General features: G+C 42.4%; 1 protein-coding gene across 1 annotated transcript in view; it reads left to right on the top strand.

Moving 5' to 3' along the window:
- The window catches only part of tshz2 (teashirt zinc finger homeobox 2), a 156353-nt gene extending 152117 nt beyond the window's left edge, over window positions 1–4236 (top strand). Inside the window, exon 2 of the mRNA XM_079574868.1 lies at window positions 925–4236. Coding sequence (XP_079430994.1) covers window positions 925–3995 — 3071 coding nt within the window. The 3' untranslated portion in view covers window positions 3996–4236. The remainder of the gene's footprint in view (window positions 1–924) is intronic.
- The last annotated feature ends 13339 nt before the right edge of the window (window positions 4237–17575 follow it).

Raw genomic sequence — 17575 nt, 5'->3', positions numbered from 1 at the left:
GCATGGGGGACGACGGATGGGAATTAACCCAAGGCTACAATCCAGTGTGGCTTGTTTACATGCATGAGACCCATGTATGTTCATTAACATGCACTGTCCCGACCAAATAAACCAATACAAATAAAAAATGAAAAAAATGGCCTCAAAAACTAAATCATTGTACCTCTATATAATATTATAGGCCTTTAGAACTCTGTCATGTTCCGCTCAGCTCCATCAGAGCAGCGTAAACACTCACTGTGCAGAAAATAAAGTCAAATGAAATTAAGGATATAATCGGCTTAATAAACTAGTATGGCGTTAAAATAGAAAGAATGAAATATCTTTCCGTCAACTTTCCAAATGGGCGTAAGGCTGGAATTTTGAAGTAACGTGTCCGTTGTCAAATATATCATAGCGTATTCGTGATATTTCTTTTTTATATCGTGATAGAGATTTTAGGCCATATTGCCCTAATGCTCAGGCCAAAACAGGAAGAAGATAATGTTTGACTAAACCAGGATTTTAGTGGCACCATTAATGTTTCTTCTGTATTTGCTGCATGTTTAAAAGCTTGTTATTGATGTACTTCAGCGTGAGTTTAAGGTAGTATCAAAGGTAGTTCAGGAACCCATTGTGGATTTTATAAATATCTCTACTGCATTCATAACAGCTATAGTGACATTGTTGACCTCATATTCTCAAAATCCTAATCCATGTTTTGTTGTAAATGCTTGAAACCCCAGAATTTAACTGTATTTTTATTTGCTTGTTTGTTTAAAAGGCTTCATCTGACATTTTTGCTGTTTTGATTTACATTTGATCAAACTTCATAACCCAGCGTTCACACCCTAATTCTCTGTACTTTGAAACAAAATAAACCTTCACTATAAGTATTGTTTCCAAAGGTTAACGTTCCTTTCCCCCTCTCTCTCTCTTTTCCAGAGTACGAGGCTGACGAAGACGCCGTCATGGACGAAACCATCCCGGAGGAAGACGGCGACAACGACGGCCAAACCGAGGAGGAGTGCTCTGAGAAAACCAGCCCGAAATTACCCTCGGAGGAGCGGGAGATCGACAACAAGAGCACCAACACCTACAGCAACGCCAACTCCCCCGTCAGCGTGCTGTCCAATCAGGAAGCCGAGCTGGAGTCCCGGCTGAGCGACAGCAGCGACAGACTTTCCGATTTCAAAGCCGCCCCTTCGCCCCCGGAAAGCCACCGGGACGACGAGGCGAGCCGGGGCTCCAAGAGCAAAGAGGAGAGCGCCGCCGCCACGGGGAACAGCCTGGACAAAATGCGAGCGGCCTACGCGAACTTCCTGTCGGACTCGTACTGGACGGGGGCGGAGCTGAAGGTGGTGAAAAGCGCGAGCAGAGCCAACTGCGACAGCACCAACGGGAGCAACGCCAACGCCGCCAAGAGCGAGTTCGACTGGCACCAGGACGCGCTGTCGAAAACCTTACAGCAGCAGAGCCTGTCTCCCAAACCCACGTCCAAGCCCAACCTGTTCAGCTCGGTGCACCTCTACCGGCAGAGCTCCAAACCGTGCGGCTCCGTCTTCACCGGGGCCAGCCGCTTCCGCTGCAAAGACTGCAGCGCCGCCTACGACACGCTGGTGGAGCTGACGGTGCACATGAACAAGAGCGGGCACTACCAGGACAACAACCACGGCAAGCAGGGCAGCAACTCCGCCTCCTCCTCCTCCAAGTCGCGCAAGCGCAGCCTGCACGACATGGAGGGCAAGGAGGACGCGCAGAAGGTGCTGAAGTGCATGTTCTGCGGCCATTCCTTCGACTCGCTGCAGGACCTGAGCGTGCACATGATCAAGACCAAGCATTACCAGAAAGTGCCTTTAAAGGAGCCCATCCCGGTCCTCACGCCGAAGCTCTTGCCGCCGTCGAAAAAGCGGGCGTTCGAATCGGCGCGGCCCTGCTCCCCCGACTCCACGACGGGCGTGGCCGGGTTCGCCGACGCCGCGCAGAGGGCGGCCGGCGTCCCCAGCGCGGGCGCCAACAGCAACCGCTACGGCTACCAGAACGGCGCCAGCTACACGTGGCAGTTCGAGACGTGCAAGTCCCAGATCCTCAAGTGCATGGAGTGCGGGAGCTCGCACGACACGCTGCAGCAGCTCACCACCCACATGATGGTGACGGGACACTTCATCAAAGTCACAAACTCGGCCTCCAAGAAGGGGAAGCAGCTGGCGCTCGACCCGCTCGCTATTGAGAAGATGCAGGGGTTGGCGGAGCCGGCCGCGGGCGAGGCGGAGGGGGAAAAGGCCTCGGAGAAAAGCCCGTCCCCCGGGGGCAGCGAGGGGGACAGCCGGGGGGAATGCGCTTCAGACAAAATGGAAGAGGGCGCGGCGGCGAAGGGGGACAAGGCAGAAGGCGAGGATCAAAAGGCGGGGAATGGGGCTTTTAAGTACCCTTACCTTCGCGAGGAGGATCTAGAAACTGAGACTAGCGGGGGAGGGGACATTCTGAAGTCGCTGGCCAACACCGTCGCCTCCGCCATCAACAAGGCCCAGACAGGCACCCCGAGCTGGAGCGCCTACCCCAGCATCCACGCGGCCTATCAGCTCTCCGGCATCATCAAAAGCCCCCCCCTCTCCGCATCTCCCCCCGCGCAGCTCAAGCACACGTTTAACCACAAGCTGAGACCCATCGCCCCGAAGGCGAAGCTCTTCCCTCCCCAGGGACAGCATCCGAACGCGGACATCAAAAAGGAAAAGGGCGGCGTTATCGACGGTAAAGAGAGTCAGGGTTTAAAGTTTGATCTTTTGGAGAGAGACGACGACAGCGATTGTCAAGACGACTCCTCCTCGTCTTCAAAGCCGGATGCGGACTGCGCGGCGGAAGGCGGCGAGGCGATCAAAGCCAAGCCGAGCCCCGATTTTTCTGACAGAGGGAAGAAAACGCCGAGCCCCTGCGCCAGCAACGGCCGCGGCACTTCAGAGCCGATCAGTGACACCCCGGATATCCTCTCCTTAAACCCTCTTAGCGCCTTGCAGTCCGTCCTCAACACACATCTCGGCAAAGCAAATAAGCCCAACAACTCCAGGCAAGATAAGCTGGCCGCGCACGCCCAAGCCATATTCGCCGACATGAGCCGGAGCTCCGAAAAGCAATCTCGGATTCTCGGGGGTTCGGCGAGGAGCAAACCCGAGAGCGCTTTCTTGTTCGTGAACGACGACCAGCCGATCGACCTGACGAAATCGAAGCACAGCAAGCAGAGTTCTCCGCTGCTGCACCCGTCGGCGCCGCTCCCGCAGAAATACGCGCTGTCCGACATCGCCGACATGGTCAAGGTGCTCCCGAAAGCGACGACCCCGAAGCCCTCGCTCCCGTCGAGGCTCCCGACGATGAAGCTGGAGTCGGACGTGCGGCGGTTCGAAGACGTGTCCGCCGAGGTCTACTCCGTCCACAAGCGCAAGGGGAGGCAGTCCAACTGGAACCCGCGCCACCTCCTGATCCTGCAGGCCCAGTTCGCGTCCAGCCTTTTCCAGACGTCGGAGGGCAAGTACTTACTGTCGGATTTGGGCCCTCAAGAGCGTATGCAAATCTCCAAATTCACCGGATTGTCCATGACCACCATAAGCCATTGGTTAGCGAATGTGAAGTACCAGCTTCGGAAAACCGGAGGGACGAAATTCCTCAAAAACATGGATTCGGGACATCCGGTGTTCTACTGCAATGACTGCGCCTCCCAGTTCAGGTCGCCTGCTAGTTTTATCGCCCATTTGGAGTCGCATCTGGGCTTCCAAATCAAAGACATGTGCAAAATGCCCGTGGAGCACCTCACAAAGGTGGAGGAGCCGGAACTGCCCAAGGCTCTGAGCGCCAGGCCCGCTCCGGACGCGCTAGCTTCCGAGGAGGACGTTGACTGTAAATTCAAATGTAAGCTCTGCTGTCGGACATTCGCCAGCAACCACGCGGTCAAACTGCACTTGAGTAAAACGCATAGCAAGTCGCCCGATAACCATTCACAGTACGTAGAAATGGACAAGGAGTAGCTTTTTTGATACGACTGTGTTTTTTCCTACTTTTAACACACGGGTTCAAACATTCAGCCTTTTTTCTTTTCGATGTAGTAGGGCAGTGGTTCTCAAACTTTACGGAAAAGCACCACTAGGTCCAGACCGGGACTAAATCAGTTCTAAAACATTCTTGAATTAAATCACATTTGGTCCTAGGGGTGGTTGATGCGGCGATGAACATGATATTGCAATTGTATAGGACTCGGTTATGTTTGTTTTCACAACTATTGTACACTTTGCTCTGCTCTTTCTGACACATCACTGCACCATTCATTGCAATCAAATGGAAGTTGGGATTTGAACTCCTCTCAGGATCCTTTACAAAACAAAATGTAAGGTCCATGTGGTCTTTCTCAGTTTCAAACGGGCTAATCCCATCTTTAAGACCAGTGGTTCTCAACCGGTATATAAATATCAAGCATTGGCTCAGATGACTTGAATTGAGACACTTTTCCTGATCGGACCGAGTTTCCTTTGCTTGTTTGAGGACATTTCAGACCAGTTCTAGGGTAAATCTCGCTTGAAATAAGAAAGTAAAATTGCCAATGAGACAAGACCAATTTTCTTACCGCATTGGCAAAGAAAATGAGCTGAAATAAGGACGAAATGTATCGAAACGAGTCAGAAACATCTCAGAACAAGTGAAATAATCTGGGACAAATGCCCAACAACTTCTTAACTAGTCAAAACAACTAAAATGAGGATTATTGTGCTCAAGTTGAGATGTTTATACTGATCTAGTTAATTACTTTTTGCAGTGTGACCCAAATATGACTGAAAATATTGACTCTTCCTCAAAAAAAGTTAGAATAAGCTTTAAATAAGGCAAAAAAAGCTGAATTATGATTAAAAAAGACAACAACCGAAAACCGCCATACTAGAGTCAGACTAACGTAAAGTCATTCTATACGTTTTCTGTACATAAATATAAAAATAAATGTTTTCTGGGAATGGCTCGTGACCCACAATGACTGGCTGCTCTGCTTTGTGACGACGACACTTGGGGCCGCCATGGTCAGTGCTGGATCGTCTGCTCCGGAGGGACGGTCTGCTGTGAGCTTGTATAGATCTATGAGTTGGTTTGTCTAAAAATACAAATAACCCTAATCCTTAAGGTTAAGCCCTTAACTCCCACCTGAACCGAGCACATTTTCTCCAGTTTGGCTTTACCCCAATCCAAAAGCTTCTGGAAAAAAGCTGTGAAAATAGCAACAAAACTGAGACGAAAACAATGATGGAAATGTGGCAAAAAAGTGAGAAAACATTGACAAAAAAGTGAGAAAACATTGACAAAAAAGTGAGAAAACCTTGACAAAAAAGTGAGAAAACATTGACAAAAAAGTGAGAAAACATTGACAAAAAAGTGAGAAAACATTGACAAAAAAGTGAGAAAACATTGACAAAAAAGTGGCAAAAAATTTATGAAAAAGTGGCAAAAAATGGACCAAAAAATGTAAAAAATGTAACAAAAAAAGATTAAAAAATTGATTAAAAATTGACGAAAAAAAGTCAAAAATGGGACAATTTGTGACAAAAAAATTACAAAAATGTGACAAAAAAAGTGACAAAAATGTGATAAAAAATTACAAAAAAGTTACAAAAATGAACAAAAAAATGTTGGGAAAAAAATCTGATGCCGTGAGGAAAAAGATCCTCTGGGTTCAGGCGGGAGTTAAGAGGTTAACCATTTCCCTGGCCCTCACCTTCATTTGTGTCATGATATCTCACGTTTTCACAGCAGACTGTCCCTCCGGAGCAGACCATCTTGCACTAACCGGCCGCCATTGTTCCGCCATTGCTGTAGTACTTCCATATAGCCGCTAGTCTCCCATTGGAAAGCATTGGAGTTTAGACACGTTAATAACAACTTGTTTCTAATTTTTACGACACTTCTACAGCTAGATGTTACTCCTGTGATAACACTGGGCTGTTAGCATTAGAGCTAATGTGGCGGCTACGACTGAACTACGTGCCCTGCGAGGCCGAGTCTACAGGCCCCGCCCTTATGCCCTTATTAGGAAAACGCTCCGTCACAGCAGGATAGGAGGAGTCTGTAAATCCCCCATGATTCCCCCCTCGAACGTAGTCATGGTGGCAAACGGGGAGGAGTGAGTTGTCTATTCTTTTTAACGGACTCTGGTCCCGACCCACCAGTTGAGAACCACTGGTTTAGACAGCTAAAAGTGATGTGAGTTTTGCATTATTTCAGCAGCACAATCTCCTCTCAAATGTTACTGCATATCAGGGGTGTCAGAAGTATTTTCATTCCGGGGTTGATCGGGTGCATTGAGCAGAGGTTTTTCTCTAGTATTTCAGTTTGCCTTTATTGCAGCCTTAATCTCAATTAGTTTGGTTATAAATATGTACAAAGGAAAAACTGCAGCTATATATTTCTAAACACTAACTTGCAAGGCGAGACACTGCAGGTGAAGAGGGAAAAAATTTAATTTACAGATATACATTTGCTGTCGATCACTGGCATAAATGTGAGAAAACTTGCAATATTTTTTTCTGTCATTTTATCTTTCCATATAAGAACAAGGTGTTTTATGCCTAAAAATGCCCCAAATTTCCCATCTTTTCGGTGACAAATCTGAATAACGGATAGAGCTACATTCAAATTTATGGTTTAATGTTATTGACGAATGAGTTACCAAGACTTTTTCAGAGAGGATTTAGGATTTCTTGTTTAGTTTTAAAATAAGCTGTTTTTTATTGGAAAAATTTGTAAAAATGTAATTTTCGCCTCATTTTTTGACATTCAAAACTCGAATTAGATAATAAAAAATCCTTCTGAAAAAATCCTCCAAATCTTGTTCAGTCCAAGGCTGGAAAATGTGAAGTCTTTAGGTCCGACTGACGTGGACATAGTGTCGCCACAATGACAGAAACATGTGTTTGGAGAAAAAGGCCCTTGAAATTGCATTCTCCCATATAAGTCTATGGGGGAACTTTGAATCAGCGCAATATTTAAACATGTCATTGTGAAGATTAGGCATGTTTTCTGTTTCCGGGTGAAAGCTTATATGTTCAGAGACCAATGTGGCCCAAAACCTGAAAACTGAAAAAAATTAGTTTTGCCTGTAGTGTCTCTTGTGTTGTAAACCGAAGACTCGAGTCACGATAAAAGCATTTCTCACGGTCACAATGTGATTTCATGTTGTTATCGCGCCCGCCCCAAAGCATCCCTCACTTCAAAGCAAACCAAACCACTCCAAAAACGGACTGAAGATCCTGTTTGAGAACCACTGGTGTAGTTTTTCCTCCATAGCAACACTTCAGCCACACTGGTTTAGGACACGTGCGAGTAAAGGAACACTCGACGGGATAGTTTCGCCTCCCGCCCCGACGCCTCACCTCAGTAACGGATTGTATTACTGCTTGAAGAGAACATTATTGCTGATGTCTGCATGCGATCTCCCTGGCTATGACTACTATTTATTTGTATATGTCGAGTTTCTATTGTACGTCCGAGGAGGGATAACGAAACTAATTGTAATTTACATCCTCCGTCTCCTTCGTAAAGAATCTCACGTTGACTTTAATTAAACATTCTAAGTCGGTTTCCTTTCAAAATGTTTACGTTAATTGTGCGTAATGAATTCAAGCTAAAATAATCGCCCACTATTCGATGTAAAAATGTTTTTGATTAGCGTCAACATGACATTTTTTTGGAGCGAGGCCTCACACGCCACACAGTTGTACAGTGTAAAGTTATGTAAAGACTTTTTTTTTTTGTGTCGCAACGATAGAAGAAAAAAAGAAAAAGCACTTTAATAAATGTTTAATCACCCGTTCACTGCAAAGAAGGAATATTTTCACAGTTAAAATGACTTGAGTTCGCAATGAGTAACGTCTACTCAATTTCTTTAGTTAGGATTACAGTTTCAGCTGTTTCTGGATTTGTTTGGCTTTTCAGTGCAGTTTTCTTACCCCGTTGTTACTGACAATATTGCTGAAGAGGTTAGTGAGTGAAGGGGTTAATCGTCCGGTGAAACCAAAGGGAGTTTGATTCCCGCCTTTGTGTCGCCAAGCAACACACAGTGTCCACGCTTGGATACAAATATGAAAACAAAAGCCAGGTTTGTGGTGTTTCCCAGCCTTTTTTCTGTCCCAAGTTCCCCTTGAAGATTTATACTGCGAGTACTCAACATGCGGCCCAGGGGCCAAATGCGGCCCACAGACCAGTTTTCGGTGGCCCTCAGGATTCTGATTTAATTAGCTATTGCGAGAGACGGTACTTTTTACAACTTTCATTTTTCTACACAATTGTAACCTCAAAAACGAATATTCTATTGTGGGAAAGAACTGGTTTTAAGGTTCCGAGCCTAAACTAATGTGTTAGACACTTTAGGTGAAAGTATTGATGTTTCCCGCAGTGGTGGAAGTGGAGATTTGTATCTATTTTCCTCCCTTTACATCTTAGTTTTCATGTCAGATATAAAAATGCTGATGTTTATTTGATGATGTTTTGTCTGCGAGGTGGGGGCGACCCGGAAGTAGAAAGGCCGTCTTTCCCGCGGGTTTTCATTCATAAATATTGACAGATTTGACATCCACGTGTCCTGCTAAGGGGCCCCGTGATGACGCTTTCACCCAAATATGGTGTTTTTCCTCCTACGAGACGCTGGAGCGGAAAAGTGGAAGAACGGGCCGAGCATGCGCACTCGCTACAAAACGTCAGGGCTGGTTTTCTCTGAATGAGAGAAGCCGCACTCGGGCAGAGCCTGAGCCCTTATAGAAGCTCCCACAGACTCCACACTTTACAGGCTGAGACACAACAACATTTAGAAGGTTATTTCAGAGGGATTTTTTAATATCTAATTCCTAGCCTGATTTATTCAGCTTTGAAACCAAAAAAACAGGCGGAATTTTTTCACTGATGATTAGTTTATTGAAAAACTAAACAAAATATCCAAAATCCCCTCAGAAAAAATCTTAGTTAATAATATGTCAATAAAATAAAACCATTTAATCTGGCTCAATTTATTATTTTGATTTCGTTGCCCAAAATATAGGCAATTTTGGCCATTTTAATGCTCAGAATGCCTTATTTTTATGTGAAAACATAAAATGACAGAAAAAATGCAATACATTTTTTCCTCATATTTATATCTGTGATGTTCAGCAAAAGTTTCAAATTGACATCTCTACATTTATTTATTTTCCCTATTCACCTGCAGCGTCTCGCCTTAATTAGCTATTGCGAGAGATGGTACTTTTTACAACAGCTTTCATTTTTCTACACAATAACCTCAAAAACGGAGATTCTGTTGTGGCAAAGAACTGGTTTTAAGGTTCTGAGCCTAAACTAATGTGTGGGGCATGTGTTAAAACTCTGCTTAACACATTTTAAAGTTTCACTGCATTGACCCCTGGTCTGTATGTTGCCCTAAAGCAGCGGTTCTCAACCTTTTGGAGCCGCGACCCCCATTATAACAGTTAAAGAAATCGGAACATTCGCCGACATAATTCTTAAAAAACAAAGAAAAAAAACAAATGGTTAAAATAAAACTCATCAAATTACAAACATATAATGTAGGGCTGCACAATATATCGCAAAAAATATCGTATCGCGATATTAGCTGATGCAATATCCGTATCGCGAGAAGCCACAATATATCGCGACAAGATCCACCCAGCATTGAAGTCATGTGTAAAAGTTCAGTTTTAGTTTAACATTTACTAGCTTTCTTAACCCCTTAAATCCTACCTGAACTGAGCACATTTTCTCCAGTTTGGCTTTACCCCAATCCAAAAGCTTCTGGAGAAAAGCTGTGAAAAAGCAACAAAACTGAGACGAAAACAATGATGGAAATGTGACAATAAAGTGACAAAGATTTGACCAAAATGTGACGAAAACATGACAAATAATTGACGAAAAAATGACAAAAATTTGACCAAAAAATGAAAACAACAAAAAATGACAAAAAAGTGTAATACCCAACAAAAAAATGATGGAAAAAAATCTGATAACGTGACGAAAAAGATCCTCTCGGTTCAGGCGGGAGTTAAGAGGTTAAATCCTACCCTTGTTTTGGTCCTGATTGGGTGTTTTTTAAGTCTTCTTTTGACACAATTTGCTGAAATAAATGGAACATATCGTGTTTGGTGAAATATCGTAATAATCTCGTTATCGCGATATGCACAGCCATATCGCGTATCGCAAGTCACTTCAATATCGTTCAGCCCTAATATAATGGCACTCTGGTAAAATAGCACACACATGCGACAGGAAAATATTATAATATACGCTTAAAAAAGTATGTATGTTTTATCTACATGATCTGGCAACCCCCCAAATTCGTCTCCCCCAGGTTGAGAACCACTGCCCTCAATGAATAAAGTTTGGACACCCTTGGTCTAAGGATTCTACCAAAATCTGAACAAAGTGAGAAGCTAAGATAGATAGATTTCTCAGGAGTTATAGTGTTATGTTCAAAATATTGCAAAAACACAATAAAAGTCAAAGCTTTTAATGAAAACCATCATTAAAGCAAAAACAAAGTGCTTAAGGGGTCCCTGTACCCCTGGGTGGGAAACACTAGTTTACCGTATGGACCGTTTGGCTGCAAGAAACTGAAAGAAACTGAAAGAAAATCTAGCTTTGTTAACCCCTTAAATCCTACCCGAACCGAGCACATTTTCTCCAGTTTGGCTTTACCCCAATCCAAAAGCTTCTGGAGAAAAGCTGTGAAAAAGCAACAAAACTGAGACGAAAACAATGATGGAAATGTGACAAAAAAGTGACGAAAATTTGACCAAAATGTGACGAAAACATGACAAAAATTGCTAAAAAAATTGACAAAAAAAATACAAAAATGTGATTAAAATTTGACCAAAAAAGTGACAAAAATTTGACCAAAATGTGACAAAATGTGACGAAAACATGACAAAAAATTGACGAAAAAATTACAAAAATGTGATTAAAATTTGACCAAAATGTGACAAAAATTTGACCAAAATGTGACGAAAACATGACAAAAAATTGACGAAAACATGACAAAAAATTGACGAAAACATGACAAAAAATTGACGAAAACATGACAAAAAATTGCTAAAAAAATGACAAAAAAATTACAAAAATGTGATTAAAATTTGACCAAAAAAGTGACAAAAAAGTGACAAAAATTTGACCAAAATGTGAAAAAAATGTGACGAAAACATGACAAAAAATTGACCAATGATCTGGCAACCCCCCAAATTCGTCTCCTCCAGGTTGAGAACCACTGCTCTAAATGAATAAAGTTTGGACGCCCCTGGTCTAAGGATTCTACCAAAATCTGAACAAAGTGAGAAGCTAAGATAGATAGATTTTTCAGGAGTTATAGTGTTATGTTCAAAATATAGCAAAAATACTATAAAAGTCAAAGCTTTTAATGAAAACCATCATTAAAGCAAAAACAAAGTGCTTAAGGGGTCCCTGTACCCCTGGGTGGGAAACACTAGTTTACCGTATGGCTGAGAGAAACTGAAAGAAACTGAAAGAAAATCTATGAAACGCTCTCCAACCGATTCACAAACGACCTTTTCTGAAACAAAAGTCAAACATTGCATCCAGATTTTCATGAATCATTGTCAGAAACACTCGGAATAGGAGGGACAAAATCATAATGTGTTACAGCTGCTCAAAGATTCAAGTCATTTTAACTCAGTTTTGCTTTTGCAGTGCTTCCATTCGGATCCTGTACATGATTGAAAAGTAACTACGTGGACGCTTCACATGTAAATACGTTTTGAATGGACGAACACACACAGACGCACGAACGATTCCAAAAGAGCATCGACCGGGACGAACGATCCGTGTGATTACCTGCACCTTTTTTTACTTATTCAAATAAAGACTTAACATTTGATAAGATGGCCGTGGTCCGTCTCTTCTTTCGTCACGTGGAGGCAGCGGGAGACGCGCTGCTGAGATTAAGCGCCGCCGCGATCCCCGGTACTTAGACGAACATCTGCTTCACATTTGCAAATCAAGAACAATAGGAGTTGTACATCATCTAAAAATATGTCCACCAGCGAGCGGAGCGGCGGGCGGGGCTGACGGGGGGTGAGTGATGAGTGGACGTTTGAGTGCTCGCAATTAACTCACGGTAAAGGCTGCTGCTATTCAGGTCAGAGAGTCTCAACCCGAGGTGCGAGGACCATCAGGAGTTAAAAATAAATAAAAAAATGGAAGACCAACTAGAAAAAATGGTACATTGTCAGTTTGGTAATGGGTTGAAAATAGCATTGTCACAACTCACTTCACTTAAAATATAACCCAGTACAGAAACATTAAATACATTTCCAGGAAACATGGCTGCTATTTATTATGAAAATAGGCTTGAAAAGTGCATTATTAAATGCATTGAGGCAAATATAAGGCATTCAATGCCACTGAAAATTATATAATTAGATTCAAACTGGCATTAATTTGGAATATCTTGGGAAGAAGGACACAACTAAAAATTCCTCGCTTGTTGTGTTAAATTATCTTTTGAATATAAAATGTCCCCTAATTTCTCAGTTTGATCGAATATTTGCAAATTAAACCTGCATAGATTTTTTTGTGTGTTTGTGGCATAATCTATGTATACAGATATTGGTAACACTTTACATTACGGGCCGGTAAGTGCATGGTACTTACAGTGGTAGTTCTAGGTACTTTTTGTGGTACTTATGGTGGTAATTACAGTGGTAATTCTAGGTACTTTTTGTGGTACTTATGGTGGTAATTACAGTGGTACTTACAGTGGTAATTCTAGGTACTTTTTGTGGTACTTATGGTGGTAATTACAGTGGTAATTCTAGGTACTTTTTGTGGTACTTATGGTGGTAATTACAGTGGTACTTACAGTGGTACTTACAGTGGTAATTCTAGGTACTTTTTGTGGTACTTATGGTGGTAATTACAGTGGTAATTCTAGGTACTTTTTGTGGTACTTATGGTGGTAATTACAGTGGTAATTCTAGGTACTTTTTGTGGTACTTATGGTGGTAATTACAGTGGTACTTACAGTGGTACTTACAGTGGTAATTCTAGGTACTTATTGTGGTACTTAAAGGATACTATAGTGAGTATTACAAGGTATGTACTGCGATACTTCTAGACACAGTGGTAACTCTAGGTAATGAAGGTTGTACTTCTTGTTTTCTCTAATGCTGCTTTATATTGTTTTATTGTCACACAATCTTAGAAACTACTTCTGTACCACAGTTACTACCTGTGAATTGCTGCTGTAGTATCCTTGAATTACCAATGAGTATCATAGATGTATCACTGTAAGTACTAGAAACTATCACTTAAAGTAACAAAAAAGAAAAATAGAAGCACAACCTTCATTACTAAGAGTTACGACTGTATCTCTTAGTAATGAGAGATACAGTCTGTGCCTAGCACCACGAATCTTTTCAAACACAAGAACTGCATGAATTACAAAACAAATATCTCCAGAAATCAGCAACACGCTGGATAACGAGGAAATGACGCCCTATGTCAAACATCCTGAAATATCCCTTTAACTGTAATAAAATAAATGCTTTTATTTTATTCTATTGATTGGGTGAAATGCTACACAGTGTGGCTTTAAGTTTGCAGCAAATTTACCATGAAGTCTCCTCACATAATTGCCGTTCAGTCTCTTTGGCATTGAGCGTGTAGGGACTGAAGACTGAAATGGAACTGAATGAGCAGAATCAGGTGTGGTTTTGTTTTACTCTCAAAAAAAAAATGTAAATCTCAGTTTAATGGAAGACTTTTGTTGCAACATTTCACGACTTCCCGCGTTACTGATATTTAGTCCGTTCTCCCCGGCGCGTTTCCGTTCCGATCCAAAACTAATCTAATCGGCTTGTTGCACAATGTGGCTACGCTAGTTCCTCTGAGCTGAAGCTGTGGGCGCTAGTACTTCCTGTTCGTATTCGTTTCCATTAAGATGAGCTCAGACCAGTGAGTTCCTGGTAGAAATATTTCCATAGAGGAGACGTTTATGTTTGTGAGGATCAGGGAGTTTGTCTTGAAGCTAAAGGCTAATTTAACCTCTTAACTCCCGCCTGAACCGAGAGGATCTTTTTTTCCTCACGTCATCACATTTTTTTTTTTTTTCATTTTCGTCACATTTTTTTTTTTTCATTTTTTCGTCAAATTTTTATCACATTTTTGTCATTTTTTGGTCATTTTTTTGCCACATTTCCATCATTGTTTTCGTCGAGAAAATGTGCTCGGTTCAGGTGGGAGTTAAGGGGTTAATGCATTACACAACTTGAAATAGTGCCTGTATATATATATATTTTTATAGCATGTTAGCCTTTAGCTTCAAGACAAACTCTCAATCCTTCATGATCACAGGCGTCTCTGATCTGAACTTCATGATTTGAACACAGTAAATGATCGTCTACCGGGAACTCACCGCCCACAACGTAATCTTTAGAAAATATGATTATTATCCAGGAAAAGAAAACAGACAGGAAGTCCAGGCGCTCACACCTTCAGGTCAGAGGAGCTAGCATAGCCACACCGCGCAACAAGCCAATTACGATATTCGTCCGGGGAAACAAAACTGATAATTTCGAAAAAACCGCTCGGCCTCGGGACAAACCTTTAGATTATCCGTCTACGCCGCTCCCGCCGCAAAGATGCTTATCGTAACAATTAAACATATTTCCTCCAGCGCTATTATTCCGAGGCCATTAAAAATAATTGCCTTCTAGATTCATAAACATTTGATGCAATTCGTCTCTTTCGCGGCAATCAAGGCCCCTCAATTACCTCCACCCATCAAAAGCTTGTCTTTACAGCGGAGCGAAGGATGACATTTTGACGCTGAATGGAGGGAGAGGGGGGAGGAGGGGGGGGGGGACGGGGGGGGCGCAGGGGGGCTCTGCAGTCATTTGAATGCGGCGGCGGTGACACTGGCTTGGCCCCTATTGTTGGAAATGAGGAGGCAATCACGTTGTTCATCAGCGGACTCTTAATGCCGTTGAAGTATTCAGCCATAATTCCTGCCCGCATTTATAATTACTGTCAAGACCGCACACCTCGCTGAGCAGATTAAAGCTATAAATTATTTAGAGCCTTTTCTTCCCTCGCCCGACGATCGCTTGATTTGTCCGCAGGGTCGTTAGCGCTTTTAAAGGAGCGGCTGCTCATTGTGTGAGAAAAAAAGAAAAGGAAAGGAAAGGAAAGGAAAACGGGAGAGGCGTTGTTTCCGCAAATGGCGTGATGCTAAAATATCAGGACGATGCTGTTTTTTTTTTTTTAAGTTTTAAAGCCACACCGTGTAGAATTTTACCCAATAAATAAAATAGAAATACAAGCATTTATTTTCAGCAGATATTTTCATAATTGAAAAATAGACATTCATGAGGCTCACCCCCTCTAAGATATGACTGTAAACTTAAAGGAATAGGCCACCGTTTTTACATACTAAGATATGTTCTTACCTAACCTTAGCCGAGTTAATATATCCCCGTCTGGTCTTTGTCCGTGCGCTCTGTCAGGCAAACGGAGCCTCTCCCACATGTCACATAGCTCCGAAAAAGCTCACGATAGAAGCTACCAAGCTCTTACACGTGTTCCCTATTTAAATAAAGTTACGTGAAGTGTTTTCATGCGAAGTATATTTACACAGAAATGTAACATGTCGATTTTATAAGCAGATAAAAAGGGGGACTATATTGTGAGGCGTAATGATACGAGGAGTAAAACGTCCGCGTAGTAACTCCTAAAGACTTCCCCGCTCACTTCCATCAATAACCTTTAGGAGTTACTGCGCGGACGTTTTGCTCCTCGTATCATTACGCCTCACAATATAGTCCCCCTTTTTATCTGCTTATAAAATCCACACGTTACATTTCTGTGTAAATATACTTCGCATGAAAACACTTCACGTAACTTTATTTAAATAGGGAACACGTGGAAGAGCTTGGTAGCTTCTATCGTGAGCTTTTTTGGAGCTATGTGACATGTGGGAGAGGCTGCGAATGTGTGAGCGCACGGACAAAGACCAGACGGGGATATATTAACTCGACTAAGGTTAGGTAAGAACATATCTTAGTATGTAAAAACGGTGGCCTATTCCTTTAAGGCGAGACATTGCAGGTGAATAGGGAAAAAAAATAAATGTAGAGATGTCAATTTGAAACTTTTCACATTCACGTGTTTCTGAGTAATCTGTAAAAACTCTGATGGCGGCCATTTTAGGGATAGGTTTGCCTGAGTCCTCCTAGGAACGCCCCCACCTCCTGGAGACGCCTCCCTCCCCACTGATGCCACAGACAGCGTGTGGAGGGGGCGTGTCTAAAGGCTCAGAGGTTCTAAGCCCCTTAACTCCCGCCTGAACCGAGCACATTTTCTCCAGCTTTACCCCAATCCTTCTGGAGAAAAGTTGTGAAAATAGCAACAAAACTGAGACGAAAACAAGGATGAAAATGTTAAAAAAGTGACAAAAAATGTACAAAAAAATGACAAAAAATTGACAAAAAAGTGAGAAAAATATGACGAAAAATTGAAAAAAAAAAATGGACGAAAAAGTGATAAGAATTTGACAAAAAAATGCGAATAATTTGACGAAAAAGTGACAAAAAATGGACCAAAAAAAATCGAAAAAGTGATGAAAAAAAATCTGATGATGTGAGGAAAAAGATCAATTTAGTTTTGTAGGTCTTAGCTTTCAAATGAGGCGTTACACTGGCCTACAGGATTTGGGTAAAGCTGAACTGGAGAAAATGCTCTCGGTTCAGGCGGGAGTTAAGAGGTTCTTAAAGAGACAGAGGCCTATTTCAAGACATTCACTACAGCCATTTTGAGAGAGACATTTTATACAAGGCAGTTATTCTAATTTACTGCATTTACAGACCAACAGAAGGTTTGTCATCATTGTAGTGAGATATAGACTGGTGCTATGGGACTGACAAAAGCAGAACACCCACTCTTTAAGATTTACCTTGATAGATTAGCGGGTTAGGCTTCTGTGCACATATACGGTGTACTGTTACGGCTTCATCATCATAAGTTCAAATATGAAATGCAAAGCTAGGACTCAGTTTGGACTCGAACAATTACTAAATCCCTCTTTTATTGTTTGGAAACAACAACAAAACCCTGTATAATGGCTTTAAACAGGGATCATTTAATACTGAGCTGCCAGTCAGATTCTCTTCCCATTTCTTCCCTCTTTTGATCGAGGCCACGAGCTTTACCTTAAACACAGTTCATTATTTGAGCTCTAATACATAATGTAGCACATATTGGGAACTGATTTATTCACAGCCATTTTCTTTGCACGTAGAAATGATTATTGTAAAGCACACGCGCCCCGAGTGCATTTTGAGGATTCAGCAGAACGTAGCATGCTAACCTAAAAAGCTATCATGATGGTCATTTGCGGGAGGATATTAGCTGTCCGCGGACCTAATTTGGACTAATAAGTCAAAGTCTGAAGGATTTATCGTGGGTACAGACTCCGCTATGGGCAACATTTAAACAAACAAGGCTTAATGCAGTTTGTATCACTGTTGCCTTCGCTTTCAGTGGGATCAACATCGCATTAAAATGACCGGAATTCATGAGG

The sequence above is a fragment of the Gobius niger genome (assembly GCF_951799975.1).
Source record: "Gobius niger genome assembly, chromosome: 17".
NCBI lineage: Eukaryota > Metazoa > Chordata > Actinopteri > Gobiiformes > Gobiidae > Gobius > Gobius niger.
Note: the sequence above shows the minus strand (reverse complement) of the source record. Positions and strands in the feature narration are given on the sequence as shown.